At 46.0% G+C, this 24,718-nt stretch overlaps 2 protein-coding genes across 6 annotated transcripts; both read left to right on the top strand.

Moving 5' to 3' along the window:
* The first annotated feature begins 3,364 nt into the window (after positions 1-3,364).
* LOC308063493 (uncharacterized protein) lies at positions 3,365-17,349 on the top strand. Of its 2 annotated transcripts, none has more exons than XM_080386543.1 (19): positions 3,365-3,847; positions 4,321-4,450; positions 4,613-4,706; positions 5,476-5,626; positions 5,971-6,133; positions 6,654-6,779; positions 7,995-8,057; positions 9,476-9,598; positions 9,934-10,089; positions 10,765-10,818; positions 11,050-11,267; positions 12,089-12,165; positions 12,341-12,451; positions 13,036-13,122; positions 13,989-14,096; positions 14,298-14,419; positions 14,640-14,762; positions 16,078-16,120; positions 16,568-17,349. In XM_080386543.1, exons 1-19 carry the CDS (start codon positions 3,745-3,747, stop codon positions 16,655-16,657), a joined length of 2,142 nt encoding a protein of 713 aa, XP_080242669.1. In that variant the 5' UTR covers positions 3,365-3,744; the 3' UTR covers positions 16,658-17,349. The 2 variants fall into 2 exon arrangements, with proteins under 2 accessions (XP_080242669.1, XP_080242670.1); XM_080386544.1 differs by having other exon boundaries at positions 3,369-3,847; positions 16,284-17,349.
* On the top strand, positions 16,943-24,626 carry GNG13 (G protein subunit gamma 13). Of its 4 annotated transcripts, XM_080386617.1 has the most exons (4): positions 16,951-17,081; positions 21,262-21,294; positions 23,434-23,556; positions 24,411-24,626. In XM_080386617.1, the coding sequence occupies exons 3-4, from the start codon at positions 23,459-23,461 to the stop codon at positions 24,514-24,516; spliced, it is 204 nt and encodes a 67-aa protein (XP_080242743.1). In that variant the 5' UTR covers positions 16,951-17,081; positions 21,262-21,294; positions 23,434-23,458; the 3' UTR covers positions 24,517-24,626. The 4 variants fall into 4 exon arrangements, with proteins under 4 accessions (XP_080242740.1, XP_080242743.1, XP_080242742.1 ...); XM_080386614.1 differs by lacking the exon at positions 21,262-21,294 and having other exon boundaries at positions 16,943-17,081; XM_080386616.1 differs by lacking the exons at positions 16,951-17,081; positions 21,262-21,294 and adding an exon at positions 17,491-18,090.
* The last annotated feature ends 92 nt before the right edge of the window (positions 24,627-24,718 follow it).

The raw sequence follows: 24,718 nt of genomic DNA, 5'->3' as shown, positions 1-24,718 counted from the left end.
ACAACTCTTCTCCCAGAAGCTCAGTTTAAGAATCTCTTTTACAGTTCCAGCACTGAACGTTTATTTGGGCCAGACAAGCACAAGAGCCATGACATGAGAGCTGCGAGTCCCTGGAAAGCCCTGCGGCACCTTGGTTGAGCTCAGCAGACTGATGGATTAGCACTTGTCCATGTGGAATTATAGGTTTCAATCCTCAGAGCCTTTTCCAGTCAATTGATCCATCCCAAGCTTTTCATCAGGTACAAATGGGCCTTTGACTTCCAACAGAATGAAGCAGCAGTAAATATAAATGGGACGTGAAAATTTTTTTGAACAGACATTTTAATGGTCTGTTCGCTCTACAGCTCTGCTGTCGCAGTTAGAGAGAAATTCCCCTTCTACTTCAGGAGCTGGTAGATAGAAACCCATTCCTCTGGCACTCGGCTGGTCTTTCCCAGGGAGCAGAAGTCTTTGGTGTCTTCAGTTAATGGCCTGACCTGGTCCAGACTGCTCCTTTTCAGGCCTCCTGGAAGCAGCATCCAGTCTGGGACCTGTCCACGCCTCTCCCCTGTAAAATAAACCAAGAGCGTGGGGTGGGGCTCCGCAGGGAAGCAATGAACAGCCTGTAGCAGCTTTAATGGTGCATGGCATTGCATATTCCTTCCTTGATGTTTCACTTTCCAGCCTGCACCTAATTATTGTCTCTATCCTTTATTTTGAGGTTGCCAGATATCCCCAAATATACCTTTTCTTTATTCCTACAGCTTCGCTCCCATTCCAGGCAGCTGACAAACAGGAACCCTTGCTGCGCCAAGCCCCAGCAAACAGCAGGACAGAGCTCCTGCTCCCTTCATACGGAAAGGAGCTGAGGCAAGCACATGGCAAAGCTGTCTGTGCTGGAGGTGGTGGGAAAGCTGTTGCTGTCGTGCTGAAACATGAGCAGAAGAAATCTGTTTGCATTTCCAGGTGTGTTCTGAGACACTTCTAGTGCTTTATGGACCAGCTTTTGCTGGCCACTGAAATGGATTGAATGCCATCAGTGGTCTTTTCACTGGCACTGTGGGTGTTCACTGGAAGCTTTATTTTTTTTATTTACTTCACACAGCTTATGGCTGAGGACGGGGCATTAAGTTTGACTCGTGCTCAAGGAGCAGGAGAGCTGTCTCTTCACCCCAAATGCAAAAGGCACTGACTTGCAAGACAAAGACTATGAAGCAGGAGCCTATGATGTCAATCCCAGACTTCGAGCTTGGCTAGGTCTGGGCACAAAACCCAACATGGCAGAGCAGACTGAGCTCAGCCGATGTGAAATTTAACCAACATATTTAACACCCACACCACTAAAAATAGGATGCCGACGCCAGCTCTTCATCTGGAAAGAGAGGAAACACCAGCATTGCTGTGTTTTGGATAAGGTGCAGCACTGAAGTCCTGACCATATTTAGCCATAAGATCATCTCATAGGACTCCTGCATGAGAGTGGAGTTTTAGAAAAATTATTCTGGCCAAGTGCCAGGTCTGCCTTTGTTATTTCTCCCTGCTATCTCAAGACTTCATTTCATCACCTAAATTGCTGTGTTGAGTTATTCAAGGCTGCTAAAATGCTACAGAAGCAACTATATGAAGGAAATTATGTCTCTACTGAAAGTGCTCCATACAGCTGAAATCAGGCCACCTATTTAGGTGTCGGGTTTAGATTTTTCATTGTAAGCACAGAAACTTGAAACATTTTTGCCCAAATGTGTTGAAAGCTATGAAGACATTAAAGATTATTCATGGAATAAATATTCATTTTCAGGAAGACTTTTTTTTAACATATGAATATTTCAGGCAGCGTGTTGCAATGTGTGTAGCCGCTTACAGAAAAAGGCGATCATATTCTGAGTGCTGTTTCAATAGTTCCTAATATTCATGCCACCAGGAATGTACCTCATTTTTATGATTTAATGGCAGTTTCTGCTTAAGTTAAAATACTTCCTAGATGTTCCTTAACTATTTACTCATTACTAATAATGAAAAATTCCCTGAGAACTAAGCCTTCAAATGCCTCCCTACCAGATGCTGTAATACTGTCACTTTGCTGGTAATTTTTAACCACAAACGCTACATTACACTTGTTGCCCTGAACACCAGAAAAATGTCCTTATTTTATTCACAACTTCCCCTGTCCGCTTTTCCCCATAGCAAACCTGATTACTTTGGCAACAGCGTATTAATATATTGCAGCTTTACATCTTCAGTTTTCCATGTTTCAGAATTTCCATTTTTGAGTTACTTTCTGTCTGGCCGGGCCCATTCTGAGCCTGTGTGGAGCTCTGGTACCATCTAGTGTTACTGAGGAAATCCTCAGCTGCTGGATGTGGCCCTTTCCTCGCCGATAGCCTGCTGGGTTTGCAGTAGGAAAAGCCTGTCGTGACAGAAGGTGGCAATTAGGGATGACTACACACAGCGAAAACATCTCCTCTGCCAGCAGCTGCTGTCCTGGCCATGGGGGCCGGGGAGGAGCGTGTCCCTGCCTGACTGAGGGGTAGCAGCTCTCCCGGCTGGGAGGCACCTGGGGCCACACAGCCAGGCCCACCTGGGGGCCACACAGCCAGGGCCGCCTGGGGGCCGCATAGCGAGGGCCACCACACAGCCAGGGCCACCTGGGGGCTTGGGCCACCACGGTGACCCCCGCAACCCTCAGACGACCCAACGGGGCCCGGCCGCCTCCCTCCTCGCCTCCTGCTAGGCCTCGCACGTCAAAAGGCCCCGCAGGACGCTGCGCTGATGCCCACTTCCCTCAATCTACAGCCTGCGGAGGATGAAGGGTTGATTTAAACGCTGTGGGAGCCCCGCTGTGCGGGGGGCGGCCTCGCACCAGGCCCCGCGCCCCGCAGCCGCCCCGCTCCTGCCCTCACCAAACATGGCGGCCCCGCTGCGCCCCGCCACCCCGCTGCCAGGCGGAAGGAGCGCGGCTGGCGTCACCGTGACCTTCCGGGGTCGCCGTCTCGGAAGCACTCACTTGTTCGAATAGTGGCGGGGTGAGTGGCTCGGTGGCGGGGCGAGGGTTGGGGCCTAGCGGGGCGGCGGCGGCGGGCGTGCGGTGAGGGGGAGCGCCTGGGGGCAGCCCCGGGGGTCGTGGGGGCTGAGGGGCGGGGGGCGGTTGTTTGGGGAGCGTGGGTTGTGGCCGGGGCGGGGGGCGCTGCGTGGGGCTGGGAGTGGGGAGGAGGGAGCGCGGTCGGCTGTTGGGGCGGTGGGGCAGCGCGGGGGGCTGTTGAGGGAGGGCCACGGAGGGGGTATGGGGGAGGCGGGCTGAGCTGGCATGTGCTTGTTGGAGGCTGGGGAGCTGGGGGGAGGGGAGCTGGGGGGAGGGGAGGGAGCAGCCGGCTCTGCGCTGAGCATTGCTGGCGCCCCGAGCCTGTGAGGTACTGCTAAACTGTTGTGATCAATAGTTGTTATCATTAGATAGTTCTTTCAAAAGCGGTCCCACCGAAGGAACAACACATCTCACGTCTGGGAGGGAGTTTCAGGGGTTTTTTTCCCCCACCTCCTTGTTTTTAGGGTTCTCCCAGCTCTGGATGGGAAATGCAATGGTTTTTTAGCTGCTGACTGCAGTAAGGGTTGAATTTTCCTGTCCCTAGTGTAACTAACCTGGCATAGATGAAGCGTTTGGGTCTTGGAGAAGTCTTTTTGTTCCCCTCTTGAGGAAAGGACCTTCAAAGTGTAAACTGCCTTTATCTCCTGTTTGCTGCCAAGCATTCTCTCCCTTGGAGTTCAATAACCATGGGGCCGTTGAAAAGTGAAGAAGAGCAGAGCATAATCCTGATCAGTGATGATGAAGCTGAGAACACTCATGGGAGTTCAGTTTTGTTAGTAGACCCACAGGGTAAGTACTGTGTTCTTGTCGATGAAGTTCTGTAAAAGAACTTTTGAAATAAAGTGAACTATTATGTGTTATGCTTGAAATGTGTCTTTCTGCTGCTAGGAAAACAAAGTACTTCAAAAATAAATAAAATGAGGAGGAACTGCCATTATTTCCTGATTTTGGGGGTTTCTTTGAGAGCATTACTTGCCCTTAAGGATACTGCTGTGTGGTTTCAAAATATTACAAACTTAGCTGAGACTGGGCCTTTTCAAAATCAATTGGATTCTTTTTGATTACATTACCCCTGTTTTGGTAGAGGGTGGAAGCTTTGTGTCCCAGGCCACTGTACCGTTCTTAATGGTACTGTATAAAATCATAAGAAAATTTGTGCCTTAAAGTGCATTTAAAAAGTAAATGTCAATAGCTGGTTGAATTTATAATGAAGTTGTAGTTACCTTTATACTGATCTATACTGCATGTTCTCTTTTCTACAGAGAAGTCTGTCCTGGAAGAGAAGAGATCTGAAGAAGTTGTGGACGAGGAATGTGAACTAATAGTTACTTTCAGTAAACAAGCATACGTGATGCCTCATGCAAGATATGACTGTACAATACATCCGTTTGAGTATGTTCAGTGACGTGGAGGTTAATATGGGGGTTTCATTTTCCACATTTAGTCCATCTTGTCCAGTAACCTTGTTAGGTTTTTAACAGCTGAAAGCAGAAGTAGAGTTGGATATGCATGTAACTTGTTTCATAAATAACCTTCTGGTTTTCAACTTTGTAGGCGAACAGAATGCGATACATGCTCACCCCTTGGAAAAAATGCTGATATTTGTAATCAATGCTACTGCTACGTTTGTGATAAACTAGCTTCTGAGGTAAGCAGAGCTGTAATAAAGAAATGCACAACTTTCAGTAAACTAAATTACTCAACAGTCTTTTAAAAACTAATCACTCTTAAGCACACTAAAAGAATAAATGATATGTGAAACTTGATTATTGTAACAGTTCCTCTCCTAAATGTTGACATCTGTCTGTTTCACAATGCTACTAAAAATGTGGTCACTGACTGGGTTTATTTCTAGTAGTCCAGCCAGTTGTTGGAGTGGACGTTCACTTGGTATAAGCAAATGCACTGCCTGTTTACTCACAGTGTATTTCATGAACTCTGATTACTAAATCAGACTGCTTCTCACTGCAGTAGAGAAATGTCAGACTCTTAGATTGTCCTAACCTAGGGTGAGAGCGGGGGTGAGTTTGGGGAATTGGGTGCGTGGCGTTGGTTTGTTTGAGTTTTCTTAGAATTCAGAAAATTTTGAATTGTAAGCAAAGTTGGGGTGAACGCATGAAGACAGTGCTTTGTTACCAATTTACATTGGGAAAGGTGCCAGCCCTAAGTGTCTCTGTAAGGTATTCAGGAATGACAGTAAATTACTGGGGGGGGGTGGGGGGGGGGAGGTTATGCCATATTGGCTTCTTGCCCTGACTGTCAAAATACTCTGCTGTGGCTTTGCCTAGGTGTGTAAAGAATTAAATGAGTGGTAGTCCTTCACTCAGAGGAACTAACTTTTTATTTGCTTATACTGAGGGGTGGGGGGGGGGAAAAAACCCCAAACCTTTGCCTGTTTTTCACATTTTATGAAATAGTGCCAGAATTGGACAACCCTTTCGCTCTGTCACTGCAATGCACACAACAAAAGCAAATTCTGGAAGGACAAGCGTGACTTTGCCTTGGCTGGTGTTCTTGTAATGTTCAATTTGGAGCTCACAGATATAGATGCAGACCTTCGTCATGGTGGTAGGTGTTATGCTGTCATACTGTCCTGGGAGACCTGTGGTTCACCATCACTGCTCAGTCTGTGGCTCAATGTCTGGTCCACAACTCTCCCTGCAAAGGCTTGGTGACAGCTTACTGCTTCTACTCTCTTTGTGGGCCATACTCAGACCAGACATAGGTCTGCAGGTCCAGTTTGTGTACTTTCCTGCTTTCCTCCCTTGGAAGAAGCAACAAAGCTTTCCTGACCAATAAGGCTGGGTGTGAGTAACTTGCTAAATATTTCACATGGGGTTGTCTTTGTTTCTTTTAGTTTTGAAAAAAATTAAAAATTGCACTAAAAGTTTCTTACCTGTCTGCTCTCTTAGGAAGTCTTCTAATAAAATTCATCCAGGACCTTTCTGTGGAATATAGTAAGTATCTGGTTGGAGAAAGAACACCTCCCACACAACAGGAATGCTTTTGCCTCACAAAGTTGCCTCCTGGGCAATGCAACATCTGCAGATCACGCAACATGGAGGTTGTATACAGGTAAGTGATGACAGAACTCAGCTACTAGCAGTACATACTGGCCAGTGCAGGTTTGATTTCCTTTAGTCAAGGGATAATTGGAATCATGGCATCTGATATAGAAAAACATAGCTGAGAGAACTTGGCCAGTGAGCTATTAAACAGCACTTGGATGTAAGCAAAGTTGCTTACATTAAATACATCTTAAATACATCTTAAATAAAAGTTTAAATGGATATCTTGTGCTATACTAAGACACGTGATAATATCCCACATTATTATAACCTAAAGAAAGTGTGAAAGTAAAGCTTATATTTTTAGTAGGGTTCTTTTTAGAATGGGGTTCAGCTTTTGCTCAGTGGTATGTGCCTTTAAAATGCTTAAAGTTGTGGCTGTGCAAATACCTTTTTACTGTAACAGAGGCTTTTCAAGGAAAGGCAAGTCAGTTTGCCCTCAAACTGTAGAACGGTCATAATTGACATTTTTTTGCAAAGTACGTCCTTGCAGACACTTTATCTTACAGACTACTTAACTTTCTTAGGTATTCTGGAGTTTTTGCACTGGTAACAAATTTTTTAGATCAAGCAGAAAAAGAGAGTCCTAAAGCTGCTGCTGTCATGTTTCTGGGAGCTGCTAAGGAGATAACACTTCATAAAGACCCTGCTTTGTAAGTATCCCATTCCACATCTAGTGTGTAATTTTCCTTTGCTCCTCAAAGGGAGGAGCCTAAGTGAGAGAGTTCTGATTTTCCATTTATTAAGGGTAAGGACAGTGTAAGGATCACTGCCCTGGCTGCAGCACAGTGAGAGGAAAACAAGTACACCTGAGGGGAAAAATGAGACTGGTTAAGAGGAGGGATTTGGGGGAGAAGAGGGGGTTAAAGGTTGGGTGTGAGAGGAAGAAGTTAAGTGGGATTGAGGAGGGGAGAAGGTCTCCAGCTAGGGGAAGGAATTTGAGATGGGAACTGGGAAGAGGGATCATGACAGACAGCAGATGGTAGCAGGTGGGGTTAATTCCCCAGGAAAAGGGGCGAGTTAGGGGAGGGCACACAAGCTGCATTGTGTGAAGAAACGTTAGCTCCTGACCTGGGAGGAAGGGAACACGTGATGTTCCTTGGGTAATAAGTTTTATATGCCTCCCCTAAATCTGAAGGCTGACCCATCATCTGGGAAGACAGCATAATAAATAAATAAATACAAACAGAGTTTAAATACCTCAGTCTTTACTACTTGCGCTGTTTCTTTGCTTGCTTGTATCATGGCTGTTTCATGCTTGATGACTGTCTAGCTTGAGCAAGCTTGCAGAGCTTTGCTTTCCAAAAAGTAAATATTTTGGGGCTTAAATTCAAGGTTTTTTATAAAGAAATAAATATGGTCTGGGTTGGTTTGACAGGCCAGAAACAGCAGCTCCTCTGCAATTCTTTCTGAGCAGCTGTATCCAGCCTGCTCCTTGCAAACCTTGACATTATTTGGATAGGTCTCTTTGTACCCTTATTACAAGTCCCACAGCATTCACTGTGGTTACGTGGGATGTGGTTTGGCCTCCTCATGGGATGATGATATACAGCCCTTCAGAGGCCCTATAAAAGCAAAGATGTGCCTGTGATGGTCTTAATATGGCAGGTCAGAAGGTTTGGTGCTGCTTGGGTCAGAGTGGGGAGGTTTGCTTCAGTTGGTTAGGTACTGCTGCAAAACTGTTAATTCTAGAACGTGTTTTATGCTTCAAGTGCTTGTTTTTTTGTTTGGAATGATTTTTATTAGCATGATAGCTCCCAATGCTTTTTAAGAAAAAAGGGTGTTCTTAAACAGTTGAGTATAGAGAAGGGAAAAAGGGAGGAAAACAAGCCAAACATTAATTAGTGCTTTTTTTCCTCCCCAATTAGAAGCTGGCAGAACCTTGGTCAAATTGGTTCATTAAAGATAGCTGTCCCTTGTCTGTTGCAAAGGTAAGACTTGACTTGCCATATGAGATTTCAGTGGGATGGTTGCTGGCTGCAAACTTTCTGCTTGCATTTAAAATGCACTTCAAAGTACTTCAAAGGCATAAAAGGAAAAAAGTGAATACTTTCGCTCTTAAAAGCCAAAAGTAAACCTGCAGGGTTGTATAATCTTACGGTCCTGTAGCATCAGGAACTCCATATCAGGGAACACAACCCCACTGTACTGTCTTAAGTATTGTTTGAGCAGAGCCAAAGTAGCCGCTGCTGCCTGCGTGTAGACCGTAGATGGGTAGGGACAGGCAGAAGAATACAGACAATAATATGCACCGGTCAGCCAAATGAGCAGGGACCTCCGTGTGCTATCAGGTTTTACAGTTATATGCTACAAATCTGGATTTTTAGAAGTACCACTGAGTTCCTTTCTGTGAAGGGCAAGGGCGATACCTGCCTTTAGAGCCACATAAGCATTCAAACCCTTCTTTGTTGCCTTAAAGCAGAGTAACTCAATGGGGAACTCAAAGCCAAGAAGATGAATTAGTTTTCAGCTGTAGTTCAGGAGTGTTCTGTAAGGCCAGACCAGAAGGTGGTGTCAGGTAGCTACTTGTGGTTATTAAGCCAAAGAGTAAATAGTGTCTGTTAAAGATCAAAACAGCAGCCTTGTAGTACTCCACTGGGATGGGGTAGTCAGGGATGTAACATAGTAAAGTTCCCCCAGAGGCTGGTGAATGAGGACATCTTGCTCACTTGGCTTAATTCATTTCTCATTTTAGCTTTATATTTCACCTTTAACCCGAAATTCACTTGCAACAGAAGGTTAATGAATTATTAACTTTTTTCAGGAGCACTCAAAAACAATTATATATTCTCACCTCTTATTTGAAACTAATGACAGGTATAACCTAAATCCTGTATCAGTTTTCATTTTAAATTACTATTCTTGAATTTCTTAATTTCTTACTTTAAAAGAATGTCAAAAGGAATTTTTTGCCTCCTTCCCCCACTTTTGAAAGAGTAAACTCTTTTTTGTCCGTGTGTTATCCCCAGTTTTCAGTTAAGACAAAAATGGTTTCTCTAGCTGTCAAGCTGCCAGGAGCTCAGGTTGCTTACTGGGTTCATCGTGCCTTGCTGCAGCGTCTCACACATACTCACTGGGGATCTTTGTTTTAAAACTTAAGACCACAGAACTTTGGTTTTACTGGTGGTTACACATAATAACAAAAGAGCAATGCTGTTGTTCACTACAAAGCTTAAAGCATAAATTTAAATATAGATCCAAACTGTCTGACATCTAACAAAAAAAAGTCTAAACTTCTGTAGAATATTTTCCCATAGGATTAAAAAAAACCTTTAACAACTTGGTAGTCATTCATCAGATTTTAAAAGATTTTTCTTTTTCTTTTTTTTTTTTTCTTTTCAAAACATAGGATCACAACACAACTTCAGAGGATGCTGGTGCTGTGTGACTTTCCAAAAAGTTTGTATGAAAAGTTTATTCTTTTTTTTCAGTCCATCTCACTTCCATGTCACTGTTTTGGCTTCTCAAATAGGTACGTTCTTTGGGGTTTGTTTTTACCAAATATATTTTTATATAGTTACCTGATTTGAAAAACGGCTATAGAGAATGGTTCTTTCACTAATAGTGTTAGGTGCGAGCACTTAATACAATTTCATATTACCTGTTTTATATTTGTCCTGTCCTTACAGAAGTTGTTGTTTGATGCTATGGTTAAGTTGTCCATATAGCACTCTTCTTTCTTTCCGCCCCCCCAGAATTGAGCTGTAAACCTCAAGATGTTTTATTGGTAAATCTTTGTGTTCTCCAAGGGAAACAAATTGTGGGGTACACACAAAACCTGATTGAAAATTATTTTTGTACTTTCAGCTTGAATGTTGTGCCATGGGACCATGTATTACTGACCACCGTTTTAAAAGGCCAGAACATCACTGGTCAAAGAACTCAGAAAGGAAGGAAAATATTTCTGTGGGAAGCATTCCCTGTTATAGAGGCTCGAGTGGAGAAATTGGTAGACCAAAATAAGTAAGATTTGGTTGGGTCATGGTTTGGATTTTTCATTTTGTGAACTCAGTTTTTAGATTTTGCATGGTATTGACTGCAGTATAGTGTTTTCCTGACATCGGCAGTTCTATATAATGGGGAAACATATAAAACAGACATATTTGAAGACGTACATGCAGGTTGCATTACCTTACTTGCTGGACTTACCAAGAAGGCAAGTAGCTTTTTGAAGTTTTTCAAAGCCAGAATCAAGACCTTTTGAACGCTTTAGGACTAGACAAGAATGCTGAAGTGAATAATTTCTTTGTTTACATAGACCGAGCATCATTTAGACATTCATGTTTAAAACAAATTCTATTCGTCAAAGGCTGAATAGGTGGAAGACAGCAAAAAAACGTGTGTTCTGGTCTCTGGGTCTTCAGTAGTGTTTATTCAAAACATATAGTCCTCTTAAAGAATTAAACTGAAAGGCAGCCTCCTGCTTTATTTTGCCACAGTACAGAAATAATCTGTGGATAGCTTCTTGGAACCTATTTCCAATTAGCTCTTTTTGCCAGTTGTATTTCTAGCCTATTGTGCGATGTCTCATGTGAGAAAATCTACTGTTTTACTTCATTAATTGTAGTAAATATTTGACCTATGTATAGCTTTGCAGTTCCTTCCTCTTCCTACTTACCTCTGTTTTTTTCTCCCCAGCTATAAAGAAGTTGTTCGCTACCTGAAAGCTGTGAAATGCAATGATAGCAGAGGGTAAATGGCTTTTTTTGGTTTCTTCTCCCACTCCCTCAACTGTTTCTTTGCCCTAAGGTTGCGTCCTAATCTGTGTTTCTTTAATGTGCAGTAAACTGGCAGAGTGAGAAGCAGGAGGATTTTTTGGCAGCTGTTTGCTAATTGCTAGCGGTCAAGCACGATCAGATCTATACATACATATTGTAAAACTTTCATGTAAAGGAAAATCAAACATTCATTTCTTCTTGTCAGGTTAAGACACCTTCAAGATAAAATCCCTTTCTATTTCTGTAAAATTGGAGATTTCCTCAATGCCGCATGTTCGCTGTTGTACCCCATCAGTGGCCTCACCTGCTGTACTGCCTGCCGGATAACGCCTTTACAGTTTGAGGTCTACCTGAAGATGTTCAGAACAGGCAGTGTCCCCGCTGGAAAGGATATGCTAGACTCTGGGCCCTGGGTTACAGCTGGCAAGTGTGATTTCTCAATTAATATGTATTTAGAACCTTACTTCGTTAGAGCTTTTACTTTTTCATTAAAATTGGTAACATTCTGAGGGACCGTGAACCCAACTATAAGTTGTCCAGACTAAAGCATGGTACGTTACACTAGGCAGGAAGAATGTCTTTATATTTGAGCATGAATCTGTTCAGTACAATTCACACAAACAGCTGGTTTTGTCAGCTGTGAAGTTGTTTTATGGAAAGCAACCTATTAAAAGAAAAGACAAAGCTCTCTTATTATGTCACGGCAATACCAATGGCAGTATGTAACTTAGCATGATGGTATGCATTGGCCTTGAGAATGAAAACTTCCTGATGGAAGGGGTTTCATGAGCTGTGTATTACATTCTGTCTTTAGTTCAGCCACTGATAACTGTCATCATCTGTCTTGGTGTGTACTACTTGCCTCAAAGTGTATTCTGAAATGAAAGATTTATTTTAGAGATGTTCAACTACTAGGAAAATTCTTAAAAGTATAAGATACTGACAGTGCGTATTGCACTGTGGTGTGATGTACATCATGAAGACTTCATTCTGGGTCACCTGCTGCGGTGGCTTAGTCTAAATTGTATTCAGTTCTTTGTTGCTTTCCAGAATAGCGCTTCACAGTTGATGATGTTTTTCTATTCAGAACCTACAAAATATTGTAAAATAGTTGTAGGCGCTTGTTTAGGTTTTTGTTCGATTTCTGTAGAAACATATCTCTAAGTTGGTATCCTGTTTGTGTTCCTACTCTATAGTTATTCAGGAAATACATGTTTTGGATTTTGTTTTTTTATTTCTTGCAGGGCCGCCTTTGAAAGATGCTGCTCTAATTAAGCATGCGCTCAAACTCCTTTACTGCAGTGTGTCACTATACAGGAATGTGAGTCTTTATTAAAGCTGTTTCTGTGGCCCATTGAGTTTTTCTGCATATTACCTGTTTTATCTAGTTACTTCTCTAATGCAAGGACTTACTGCCAGAACCCTTTTCTCTCTGAATAATTTACACATCTGTGAACAGACTTGACTTGTAAAACACATGTTCTGCTGTGTTTCAGCCAAAATGCTGGAGTTCCTTCATTATGGTCTTGGGTAGCAGCAGTTTGCTGGAAAGAAGTGGGCACCTACATCCCCTGTCCCTGAAAGAGCCACCACTTGACTTCCAAAAGGTAATTGAGACAGTACCATGAAATGAGAGAATCTGTTGTCTTGGTTTTATACAAGTCTTCATTTGATTTGGGTATTGGCTCGTTCTTTTAAATGCTAAGGTTAACTTTTCAGTGCCTCATCAAATGCCCTTGTGGTATGTGCCAAATGTAACCCTTTGCAGAATGTTGTGATTTGGGAGGGTTAAATGCAGCAGTAAACAAATTAACTCGGCTTGCAACTCAATGCCTGATACCGATTCTGTATCTTTTAATGTTGAGATGGATCAGATAACAAAATGGATAGGAAAGCAGTTTAAGAAAAATGTGTTCAGGTAGTCCTAAAGAGTCAGTATTTGAGTATTTTCTTCAGAAGAACAGAAACAACTATCTGTTCAGCATAGTAGGTTAAAATGAAGAGGCTATGTTATATGGTTTCGTAGTGCTGTAGAGCCCCAGCTTTCCTCGACTATGATGTTGAACAGGCAACCTCTTCTAAAAATGCTGAAAAAAAGTAGAAGCACATTAAAGAACCATCTTGGGTGCTGTTTCGTGTTTGTAGAGTATCTGGGCATCCTTCCTGTTATGACTGACTTCTTCTGTTGCAGAGGGTGCTTGCTGCCACTGGTGGCCTTTTGGAGGAACTGAAGGCAAAAATTAATGTTTCTTTACCGTCTGCAATTTTCTCTCCTCATGTAAGTGTGCACGTAGCAGTAAGGAAGTTTACCACTTGTCTTAATTGTGCTTGAAGATACAGCAGTATTAAAAACAGTTGGATTTTTATGAAAAGCTTTTAAGATGGGGCTTGAAGATTTTTTGGGGGGAATCAGTAGAAGATTGTTCTTAGTACAGTCTAAAGGCTAGAGCAGGTATCTGAAGGTAAGAAAACTGTTAGGGTCTGTTCTGGTCTGGCACCATCTTCAACCTAGGACAACCTACTTTATCACTGTCCAAATTTTTGCATTTATAAAGTGGGAGGGCTGGGAATAATTGAGTTTGTAATTAATGTCTCACAGGGTGATCTTGTGTTGTTTTGATTTAAACGGGAGACTATCCTTTGAGACTTGACACTGCGTTTGTCTCAAAACTCAGAATAGCCCAGAATTTCTAAACTTGTTTTGAATGATGGTTTCAAGTACAGTAGAACATGTTCAAAGATGGCTTGAAATACATTCTGTATTAAATACAGGCAATATATCTAAGAAGCTCTCTTGTTCTTTTCTACTACTTTTGAGGAAGTTCAGCTTGCTCTCCAAATGTGACTTCTGGGCCAGAAGTTTTTTTCCCTTTAATTCTAGTTCTGCTTCTGTGACAGTGTGAGACTTCATGTTTCTGTGATGACTTTGAGAGCACGAGGTGGAACATGCTATATAAATAAAGTACCTGTTCTATTCCCCCTTTTTTTCGTTTTCATAAGATTCTTGTGGATGTAGTGTCTGACATCCAACCTGTCTGACTGGAATGGTAATAACTTGGTGCTGATTTGACTGGATGCAATATACAAGTAGTGGGAAAAGGGACTTAAGTACATGTATCTTCTTGTTGATCTCTCTCCCTGTAGTTGCAACATGAGGCTTGTCTCATTCTCGCAGTACAAGCAGTACAACAGATGCTTTTTTGTGATCTTCCATACTTGAATTCCTTCTTAGAGATAGCCCTGGCTTTTGGGGTGAGTCCTAAATACTTATTTGTGTTCTAAGAGATTAAAGCAAATGATATTTAAAATTTGCATAACAGCAACTCGGAGATTTTAGAACATTTAACTTGGTATTGTTCCCCTTTTAGCTTTGTTGACCTTTAATTTAGTCGTTTTTTTAAGAAATTAATGGCAATTTGGTTAAATCACTGGTCTTGTTTTGTCTCTTCCTAGAATAACTTTTGGGCTCTGAGGCTCTTATTGGAGCATCTTTCCTATGAAGAAAATATTCTCCAGGGCACTGTCAACCTGATTTTGAGAGATCTAGATTGTCAGAAAGCAACAATATTAAAACTGTGAGTAAACACTTACTCCCTGAATTCTGTTTGTTTATGGAAATGGTCAGAGCAGTCCTACAGCAGTAATGTTTAGCAGAGATGTAATCCTTAACACTCTGAAACCAGCCAGCTCAGTCCTTTGGATAAGTCATGAATGCAAATACGGTGCGAGGAATCAATGGGAAAGTTGTCTCTGTTGTTGAACAGCTGTGTTGTTTCCTGGTTTTGTATTGCTTAGGTGGCAAAACCTTGGTCCCCAGTACGTGGGTGAATTCCTTTGCCTGTTCTTGACCTGCAGACATAAAAAGATGCAATCCATTGGCCTGTTCGCTCTGAATATTATTACAGAGAATCTGCATAAGTATGTATAAATCTATCATTTTAAAATAAAAAAAATCACTGTGTTGTGACACTGGTGGTAGTTTTCTCTTAGTTAACAGTTTTAACTCACAATTCAGTTTTTGGTTTTTATTATTGCCTGTTATTAGCAGTTGTAAAAGTACTGAACGTGGTGTTTTGGGTAGATGTGAAATTGTTCCATGTTACCTGTTGTAACCAAATGACCTTCTCGTTTCCCAGTACTCAATGTTACGAAAAACATATCTGCTCTTGGCAACCCTGACCAGTCATTAAGAGCTTACATATGGTACAGTCTGAGTCTGTTACTTAAATATCACTGTCATCAACAACAACCAAAAACGCTTTAATTAGAGCAAAGCAGTTACCAGACTTTAAGGAGGCTTAATACTGCATAAAACTCTACATAGAGAAAATAGTTGAAAGTAGCTCAAAATGTATATTATTATGTATCTACAAGAATACAGTGGGTGTACAGATGTCAATGTTTCTTGTAAAATTGTAAGAAACACATCATGTGGTAGTGAGCCTGTCATTCTTACCCTCTTAAAAAGAAGAGAGGCCACTTGCTCTGCAGCAGCACAGAGCTTCAGTGGGTGGGGAAAACAGAGTTCTAAAAAAGCCCAGGTACTTTATCTGGATTACAAATGATAATAAAACACTTTTGAAACCACTAGCTGTTTATATGTATAATCCTTGCTCTCCTGTTTTGCACAGTAAAGCTTTATGGGCCTTAGGGTGATACTTTTAATGTATTGACATAATATCTTTACAATGAATTGACTCTCTGGTTTTATACCAGAAGGCAGAGTAATTGCTTCCTCTGGCACTTTTAATTCACGCATAGCTGATGTCAGCAGAGTAATGTTGAGAATTCATCTCTTAACTGTCTTAAGTGGAAGTCACGGACGTTTAAGTTGACCTTCAGTTTGAAATGCTTCTGTCTGTTTCTTCTCGCCAGCCTTTGCTGGCGTGTAGCAGTGAAAATAAAATGCCTCATTTCACTCGGTTATATATGAGTTAGGCTGTATTTAATAAATGTGTAATTACATTAATTGTGTTTTGTTTTGTGAGGCTTTACAGTATGCTCTAGCAGTGATCCAAGAGAATCTGATGAAATCCTGTTTCTTTTGGTCAATCTTTGTCTTAATTATTTTACTGTAAATCTGATATTGAAATCGTCTCCGTGTGGGAACTGAAGTGAATTGTTGGACTAGCCTGCTTGTAAAGCTTTGTGTAGTGTAAAACTCAGAGGGGCTAAAACTGGGGGCAGGTGTGTCCCTACAAGAAAATGGATTAAGAATCTGTCTGGTTTTCAGGTGTCCATGGGCAAAGCATCTTGGCAACATCTTTGACAATGCAGTGAGTATCTCTGTATTTTAGAATTTAACAATGAAGAGTATCAGTGACAACTATGTTACTTATCAATTAGATATTTAAATGTATCAAATATATGTCAATGTCAGTTATTATAACATTATTATAAAAACCAGCGAACTATACTAACTAATCTTTCTCTGCCCAGGGATTAAAGCACCTGCCTCTTGGCACCACAGCTCATCATGAAGTCTCAAAGTTCATAAACATTTGTGAAAAACTGTAATTTGGCAAAATCTTCAGGAATATTTTCCAGTTTGTCTTAATCTCGGAAGTCTTGCTGGAGTCCCTTGTGTTCTCCTTTAGTTGTCACCTCCAAAAGCATTCAGCTAAAAACTGACTTCAGAGAAATCCAAAATGAGATCCTAGGTTAAGATGGTGAACAGTGGCTGTATTTCAACATACACATTGTGGAGATTTCCTTCCTTGTAGGTCTGTTTATACCTTGTTTTCTTCTTAAAAAAACTGGTCTACAGAGAGATGCTGATTGGAGGGGAAAGGAGGAGAGAGAAACACAGATGAAGTAAAAAAAACACAGCAAGTCTTTACTTCTGTTGTGTTGCACAGATGTGCTGTGGGTAAGATGTCTGCAGCAGAACAGCTGCTGAGAGAGAGGAAGTTTTAAAAAAATTAAAACTGCCCCCCACAGATGTACAACAATTACATTAAAATGCTGTTTGCACGCCCTTTTTTTGGTGTGTAATCATAAAAAGTAAACCTCTCTTGGGGCTGAAGGACATTTAACGGAATTTTTCTTACTTGCTTCAGTAAACCAGATTTGGGAAGCCCCAATGCAGTAAATGGCTTGTTTGTTTGTTTGTTTTTTAAAGAATCTAGTTTTCAGCATTTTCCTGTTGTGGGGCGTTGTTTTTACTTTCTGCAATATGTGACTGTTAAGACTGGTGCTGATGGCCTTCTGGGTTTCTCAAAAATCCTTGTTACAGTGGTAAGTTTAAGAGTTAACTTTTGAAATGTGGGGGGAGAAACAGGAATATTTCTAGCCTCTTTTCATACTCTGCCCTGCTGTGATAGGTTGGTTTGGCAGGAGGGGGTGGGCAGGAATTGTTATTGACTGTATTTTGCACATTTAAGGCTTTCAGTGGCTTTTGCAGCTTTTGTTATTCTAAATAAGCTACACTGTTCAGGTTTTCTACAAAAATGTTCATGTATCTAAATCGATACAATTTTAGATAAAGCCCTATAGAAATACTGTAGTTCTGTTGTCAGTTCTGTTTTGGGGTTTTTGTTATTAAACACTCACTGTACCTCTATGTCGTGCTGTCCAGGCTCAGCCAGGACAAGCAGAGGTCAGTGCAGTCCCCTGATGCTCAGGATTGTTGGCAGGGCTGGCCACGGGGTGCCTGGTTCCTGTCTGTGCTCCTAAAGATGCACCGCGGTGTTTCAAGAGAGATTTTCCGTGTGCATTCCCAGTAATACAATCTTTCTCACCTCATCTACCTGAGCAGTAGGAGGTCACTGTTTGTGGTATGGCTGAGGGGGAGGAAAAAAAAAAAAAGGAAAAAAAGAGGGGAAGGAAGTTGCAAACATTAATCTTTGCAGGCGCTGTGTCTGTGTTCTGTTTGCCCCGGTGTATGAGCTTTCCTTCCCCGAGCCGCAGTCTGGCCCCTAACGCTCCCTGGGCGCTCACCCAGCGGCGCGGGGAGGCTGGGCAGCCAGCTGTGCTGAGGGTTCCTCTGCTGAACTCCACAGCAGCCCGTTCCCCGAGTCCCTGGGTGGGCCAACAGTGGGCATTACAGCGTGCTGGGGCACCTCTCTGGGGCTGTGAGAAGTCAACAGCAAAACTAAGTAAGCCTTAGTCCCGCTCGGAACATGGAGCGGGTGTAGACTTCTCCGTGGTGTCGGATCAGGAGCAGGTGAGGGCAGGTGTTTTGTTACCCCTTCGAGCCTGGATTTACCATCACAAGGAAAGGCTAGGAACTGCTTTTTTATTTACTGTAAGTAAATAGCATATCGATTCATTATTTATCTACCTCTGAATTTTAATGTTTTATAGCAGCCCTTATAGTTAAAAGATTATATAATTATTTATAGTATCCTCATATACGAGAAAAAGACTCTTTGAAGATCTGCACCTGACTTTGGGCATGGGTTGGCTAGGCAGGTATAGACATTACAATCAACCGTAGTGGAAAACATCTTCCCAGCACCCTGAGACTATGACTAGTGTAACCCCAGAGGTAAATCGAAGGCTGGTCTTGTCTGCTCTGCTCCAGGTAGAAATGAGATGAACAGAGCTCATTAAAAATTGAAATGCGTAGTTTGGAGAAGAAAATGGGCACCTAGAGCAGTCTTATCCAAATATTATATTTTAGCAAACCAAACTCTGCTGTTTGAGCAAGTGTATGCATAGCTGATACTGCCAAACAGTAAATAGAACATTTGCAAGTAAGTGCCTGTATCGAAAATAAAATTTCATCTATGAAGGGTGAAGTTCTTAAAGCCTGGAAGAGCAATGCCATCCTCTAGCGCGGGAGCGTGGTGTGCCCGCCTTTGTGGGCAGCAGGCCCGCTCTGAGTGCGTGCTTCACCCGGATTATGGAAAAGACTTTTGAAATGCGTTGTCAATAAGCTAATTGTTTACAGGCCCGGGGGGTTCTTGGTATAGTATTTAAAAACAAACGAAACCAACCCCTGCTGTGTAGTGCTGGTAAACCTGTGTGGCCCTTCCAGCTCTGCTGGGGGGGTGGCGATGCACAGCCCGAGGGGGCAGGCTCGGCTGGTCTCTAGATGGGAACGGAGCTGTGGGGCGGGCAGCTTCACCCTCTCGGCCGTGATGCACAGGTGGATTTGTGCAATTAAATCATCGGGGAGTGAGTTTGCAGCCCCAGCAGCAGCAGAGCTGGGGGGGATGCACAGGGCCACCCCCAAACACGCCGCCCCTGCCTGCATTATCCTTCCCAGCCTCATCTGCCAAGGGGGCTGGCAGAGCGCTGGTACCCTTTCTACCAAGGACACTAATTAACCTGCTAAATGAGTTTGTTCCTTCGAAGTGTGCACCAGAGAACTGAGTTATCTAAAATACCATCCCAAAGAGAGCCGTAATTAGCAGCTGGCACTGAGGGCAGACCCCTGCTTTCCAGGGACTGCTTTGCAAGGGTGGTGGGGGCTTTCAACTCATTGCTGGTGTGGTGTGTTACGTCCCCCCCGCAGGTGACATCCCTTGGTCCTGTGCCCCGGAGCACTGGGCTGTGTATGTTGGCCCAGCATCCCCTTCCCTGCCTGCAGGCCAGCTGCTGCCCGGGGGCTCCTCTCCCCGAAATAACACAGGGAGAGCGGTACGGAGCGGGGTGCAGGTCCCTGCGCAGCTAGCCTGGGATGAGGAGCCATGCTCCTCCAGCTGCCTGCCCAACCAAAAATACGCTTTGAATAACTGGACTAAGCAAAGTACAAAAGCGACGCATTGCTGGCTGCCAGATTAACAGATGGCTACAATCATTAATATTGCAAAACTTCAGGAGTTCATAATTCTTTAATCTACAAAGCCGGTGGGGGTAGCTAATGCGAGCCCTGCAATCTGCCGTGCTGGGGCCACCAGCCCCCCACCCGCTGCGGCCCCAGGACCCCCACGGCCTGGGCAGACATCACCTTGTCCTGCCCGCCTGGCCAAGGCTTCCTGCCTGCCTCCGAGGAGCCTGCGGCTGGAGCGGTGGGCTCCAGGAACCCCCAGGCTTGCGGCTGGTGGCCACAGTGGCTCCTAAATGTGGGTGCTGCCACCACTCAGCCCTGGCTGCCATCAGATCGTGGGAAATCCATGGAAATCCAATAACCTGTCTCCAGTGTCATTTTATCGTTAAACCCAAGCCTTTCCCATACTTGTTTGGAGGCAGCACAGGGGGATTACGATTGATGTCAACAGCCGGATGATCTGCGGCTCGGCGTGGGTATCGCTGCCCTCTGAGCCGGCGGCGGTGGGATGGCAGCATGGGGAGCGAGCCCGAGCCACAGCCACCCCGGCACTCACGGCACAGCCAAGCCCAGCATCGCTGCTGCAATAAGAAAAATACATTTATTTGCTTTGGGTGGAAAAAGCAAAAACCCTCGTGCTGTGGCTGCAGCAGGCTGGGGGTTGGCTCTAACCAGCTCCATCGATCCTGGCCAAGCCCCAGACCCCAGCATCCTCTCCAGGAGAAGAGCACAGGGCCGGCGGCTCCAGCGGGCTGCCGTGGAGGCTCTTACCGCCATGGATCGATGGGCCATGGAGGCTGGCGCTAGGAGGGGAGCCCGGCTGCACCCTGGCCCTGTGCCCCCAGCACCATCCTGCTGCCAGCAGGGCTGCTCTGCACAGGGCATCAGCCTCCTGCACCGTGGGAATGGCTCTGGTGGTTTAATGCCATAAATATATATATGCACACATACACACATCTGTATGTGCAGGCACACATCTGTATGCATGCAGGCATGAATTACATGTGTGCATGTATGTATTATATTTATGTGTATATATTGTATATAATGCACACAAGGCATAATAAATGTGATGAAATACATTATATATTACAGATGCATATGCACACAATATGAATATATGTTTTCCACTGTCATATATGTTGTATATATATGCATATATACGTGTGTGTGTATGTGCTAACATATGTGTGTGTATATATATATATACACACTCGCTCTTGGTTTTTTATGTGTGTATATGAGTGCACTCCTATATATATCATATCATAAATATACATATATCTGTATTTCACCCTTTCCTTGCACCCCCAGGGCGGGCAGGGGGCTGGCTCCTGGGGAGCCCTGGGGTGGGAACACCAGCCTCGGCTCTGTGGGGTGGCACCAGGGGGCTCCAGCCCAGGTGGGTGCAGGGAACAAGCAGCTACTCGCATGGCCACAGCCCCAGACCCCATGGCGGGCGGCAGGGAGGGGCTCCTGGGGCAAGAGTGGGGCAGTTTTCCTCTGTGGAAACCTTTCTGCTTTTTTTTTTTTCCCTTGCTTTTTTTTTTTTTCCCAAAGCAGCCAAGCTTACCTGAAGTTATTTTTAATTGCTTAATTTAGTGAAGGATGGGGATGGGGTGGGGTAGGTGGGTGTTGGTTTTTTTTCTACTTCTTGGTTGTTTGTTTCTGCTTTTGCATTAATTGTTTTTCTTTAATCAGCTAACAACCGTCAGTGGGCTTTTGTTCCTCTCTGTAAGTTACACATTAGTATTTTTTTTAATTTTGTTGCCCTTTTCCCCTTGTGCTGACCCTGCCATACGTTGTGTACCCAACTGCTCACTTTTTCCATTTACCTTTCTTTTTTTTTTCCCTTTTTTTTTTCCCCCCCCTTTTTCTTTTTAAACCAACCCCTCCCCAGGTGCACCCCTGCCTCTCCCTGCCCCCACCCAGCTCCACCAGCACCGGGGAAGTGAGAAAAACCACAAAACCCAGGGGCAGCACAGCGGGAGCAGCTAGGGGAAAGCCATGGCAGGGCTGGCTTTTGCAGGGATGCAGGGCCTCCCTGAGGTGCTGCCGTGTCCCACCACACGATAACCCCCACCCCCCATCCTTGGGGCCCTTCTGTCCCTCAGGGCTATGGGGGAGGCTGGGGTAACCCCATTTCGGCAGCTTGGCCACCGGGTACCAGGACGCTGCCTCCATCCTGGGCGCTCACATTCAGCGGAGCCAAATCCCCCGGGAGCAGCGGGGGGAGGACGCTCCCATTATCCGGCTCCTGCCGTGTCGGAGGCAGCTGGACCAGCCGTGCATTAATAGATTACCCAGAGGATTTGGGCTCGCCAGCAGCGAGCGGAGGCAGCGCGGGCAAGGCCAGGGAGGCTCGCCGAGCCGGCGGGGACGGAGGCAGCCCCCGCTCACCACTAGCACCTTTTCCAGCTGAGGTAGGTGGAGGGCTCGGCCGCGGTGGTGGGATGCTTCTGGGATGGCTGGAGCAGGGATGGGGATGCTGGTTCCCATCTGTCTTCAGGAGAGCTGCCAGCAGGGACCGGCGCCCCGGGGAGGCCGGACGGTGGGTGCAGGGGGATGCTGGGCTGCGGGCGCCTGCTCTCCTCCCGTGCCTGGCTGTTTTTCCGGAGGATGCTCTGCAGGGATGCCGAGCTGGGGCAGCACATGTAACTGCTGAGCTGTGCCGGTGCGTGGCTGGCTTTCACGCCCCCAGCACCCCCAGCCCTCACCTGCCCCTGCGCCGGGGGCTGCAGCCTGGCCTGGGATGCAGGATGGGGTGTGTGGGCACCCCCGGGGTTCAGCCGCCCGGGGTGCAAAGCGGTGCTGCCCTGTGCCGCTGCATGCTGGAGGGTCTGGGGTCACAGCCGGCCACAGGCAGGGGAAGGTCCCCTCCTGCCACCGATTCTTGGGGTGTCACAGGGAGCCAGGTGCCTGCAGAAGGTCTCATGCAACTGCAGTCACAGCTTGTGCCCCATCAGCCGCTGTGACTCAGTTTCCCCATTGTGCATGTCCCCACCTGTAGAGGAATGAAGGCAGTGGGTTGAGTGACACTGATAACATACAGTGTGGCCTTGCTTCAAAGGCAGTGGGCTGATTGGCATGGACGATGTGCAGCTGTAGTTTGTTCCCACAAAATGGTTAAATAGCCCTGAGGAGCATGGGAGAGGGGCCCTGGATGGAGGAGGTCCCCTGAGGAAGGAGAGAGTGAAGGAGCAGTGTGGTTTGGCCCCTGGAGGATGGAGAACCAGCATGGACAGTAGAATCTGACCCCCGGTAAAGCCTTGCTGAGCTTGCTAGCTTGCTTGTGCTGCCACAATCGGTGCCCCGTGTGAGGGTCAAACTGATCTGGACTCCAATCACAACGCCCACCGTTAGCCAGCACCCAGGGCCACTGCTGGGGGCTGGGGGGAGCGAGGGGCTACGTGGTGGTCTGTCTTGCTCCCCAAATCAGAGGTGAGCACCCATGTGAGCCTGTCTGCTCAGCCATGTGGCCACCCAAAGTGCCCCCTGGCCCCTCGGCTAGGCAGGGACAGAAACCCCTGCCCCAAACAGCCTCCGGTGTCTGTTTGCCCTCCCCACCCCGGGGCGCCGCCGGCATCCAAATCGCAGTCAAATCTGGCCAGTCTTCGGGTTTTGCATGTGCCCACGGGCGCAGCGTGGCTACCAGAGTGCAGCGCTGGGCACCTGCCCCTGCGCCCGCAGGTAAGTGCAACCCCGAAGGCTCCCGGAGCCATGGGCTGCTCCGCCATGGGGTTGGAAACAGCCCCCAGAGTGTGGTGGTGTGCTGTCCCCATCCTGGTGGACCCTCTCTTTGCAGGGTGCAGAGCTGGGGGGGCCAGGGCAGGATGTGGCCGTGGGTTATGACACCAGCGTCCCTGTTTGCAGCCCTGCAGAGCCCCCGGCTCCTGCCATGGACGAGTGGGACCTCCCGCAGTGGAAGAAGGAGGTGGAAAGCCTGAAGTACCAGCTGGCCTACAAGCGGGAGATGTCCTCTAAGACAATACCCGAGTGAGTGGGTGCCCACCCTCCCTCCCATCCCCATGCCCCCCCCCAGCTCTTCTCCACCCACGGCCAGCATTGACATCCCTTAAAGTCACCATCAGCTGCCAAAATAGATTTTCCCTTTATAGTTCTTCAAGCCCACCAAGCCCCAGTGGCAGAAACTGTGCCAGCCCCAGTACTGGTGCCCGCAACCCACTCATGAGCCTTTCTGTAAGCGCTCCCCGCCCCCCCCCCCCAGCTCCTTTCCAGCTGCCCAAGCTCCGGTGGTGGCAGGGATGTGGCAGCAGCCGTGTGAAGCCCTGACACCCAGGTGCCACCCGAGCCCCCCCAGTGCTGCGGGCTCAGCTGGGCAGTATGCAGACACCCCCTCAAAAGACTTAAACCTGTAGAAGACAGACACATGCCCTCAGCGGTTTGTATCTCCCTGCTCCTCACAAGAAGGGTCTCACAACATCGCACCTGTTAACCCAGCCCGTGGCCCCATCACTCACATGGCGGGAGCGGGGGACGGACAGAAAAAGAGCAACTTTGGTGAAAATGTTTTAAAATGCAATGCAAGAGCCGCCCCCATGCCAGTAGCGCACAGGCAGCCACAGCTGTGGGGGGCAAAAAGCTTCTATTAAACTTGCCTTGTGCTTGCCCCCCCATCCCATAACCAGCTGGGTGCATGGGAGGGTCATGCCCACAGCCCCAGGGCAGGCTGCACCCCAGCACCGCTCCCCACCAGAGCAGGATTTACCCCGGACACTGCAGTTCCCCTCAGATCCCCCCTTTTGCTTTCTGCCACCCCCACCCTGTATCCAGCACCCCTCCATCCCTCGCAGCGCTCTGTGCCCACCCCTCCGCTCCCCTCTCTGCAGGTTTGTGAAGTGGATCGAGGACGGCATTCCAGAAGATCCCTTCTTGAACCCGGAGCTGATGAAAAACAACCCCTGGGTGGAGAAAGGCAAATGCACCATCCTCTGAGGGGTCTGCACCCCCCCGCGCCAGCTCCTGCAGCCCCTCGCTCCCCCCCACTGAATGTACACTTTTTTATTAGCTAGCTTCCTAATATGACTACCTGAACAAAAACCTTACCCTCATCTTGTCTTATTATTTTTAGAAGTGTTTCTTTTTTAAAGGGGGGGGGGGGAGGAGGGGGAAGCCTGTGGGGGTGGGCAGCATGGGG

This window comes from Falco punctatus (genome assembly GCF_963210335.1).
Source record: "Falco punctatus genome assembly, chromosome: 4".
NCBI lineage: Eukaryota > Metazoa > Chordata > Aves > Falconiformes > Falconidae > Falco > Falco punctatus.
The sequence above is the reverse complement of the archived record's forward strand: the minus strand, read 5'-3'. Positions and strand labels throughout refer to the sequence as shown.

Bases quoted from the DNA above. Each gene is read 5' to 3' on its own strand.
- LOC308063493 (XM_080386543.1), top strand. From the start codon at position 3,745: ATGGGGCCGTTGAAAAGTGAAGAAGAGCAGAGCATAATCCTGATCAGT. The intron at 4,451-4,612 runs GTATGTTCAGTG...TCAACTTTGTAG, and splicing joins TGTACAATACATCCGTTTGA to GCGAACAGAATGCGATACAT. The intron at 12,166-12,340 runs GTGAGTCTTTAT...GCTGTGTTTCAG, and splicing joins GTGTGTCACTATACAGGAAT to CCAAAATGCTGGAGTTCCTT.
- GNG13 (XM_080386614.1), top strand. From the start codon at position 17,044: ATGGCCTTCTGGGTTTCTCAAAAATCCTTGTTACAGTG. The intron at 17,082-23,433 runs GTAAGTTTAAGA...CCCTGTTTGCAG, and splicing joins CAAAAATCCTTGTTACAGTG to CCCTGCAGAGCCCCCGGCTC. The intron at 23,557-24,410 runs GTGAGTGGGTGC...CCCTCTCTGCAG, and splicing joins TCCTCTAAGACAATACCCGA to GTTTGTGAAGTGGATCGAGG.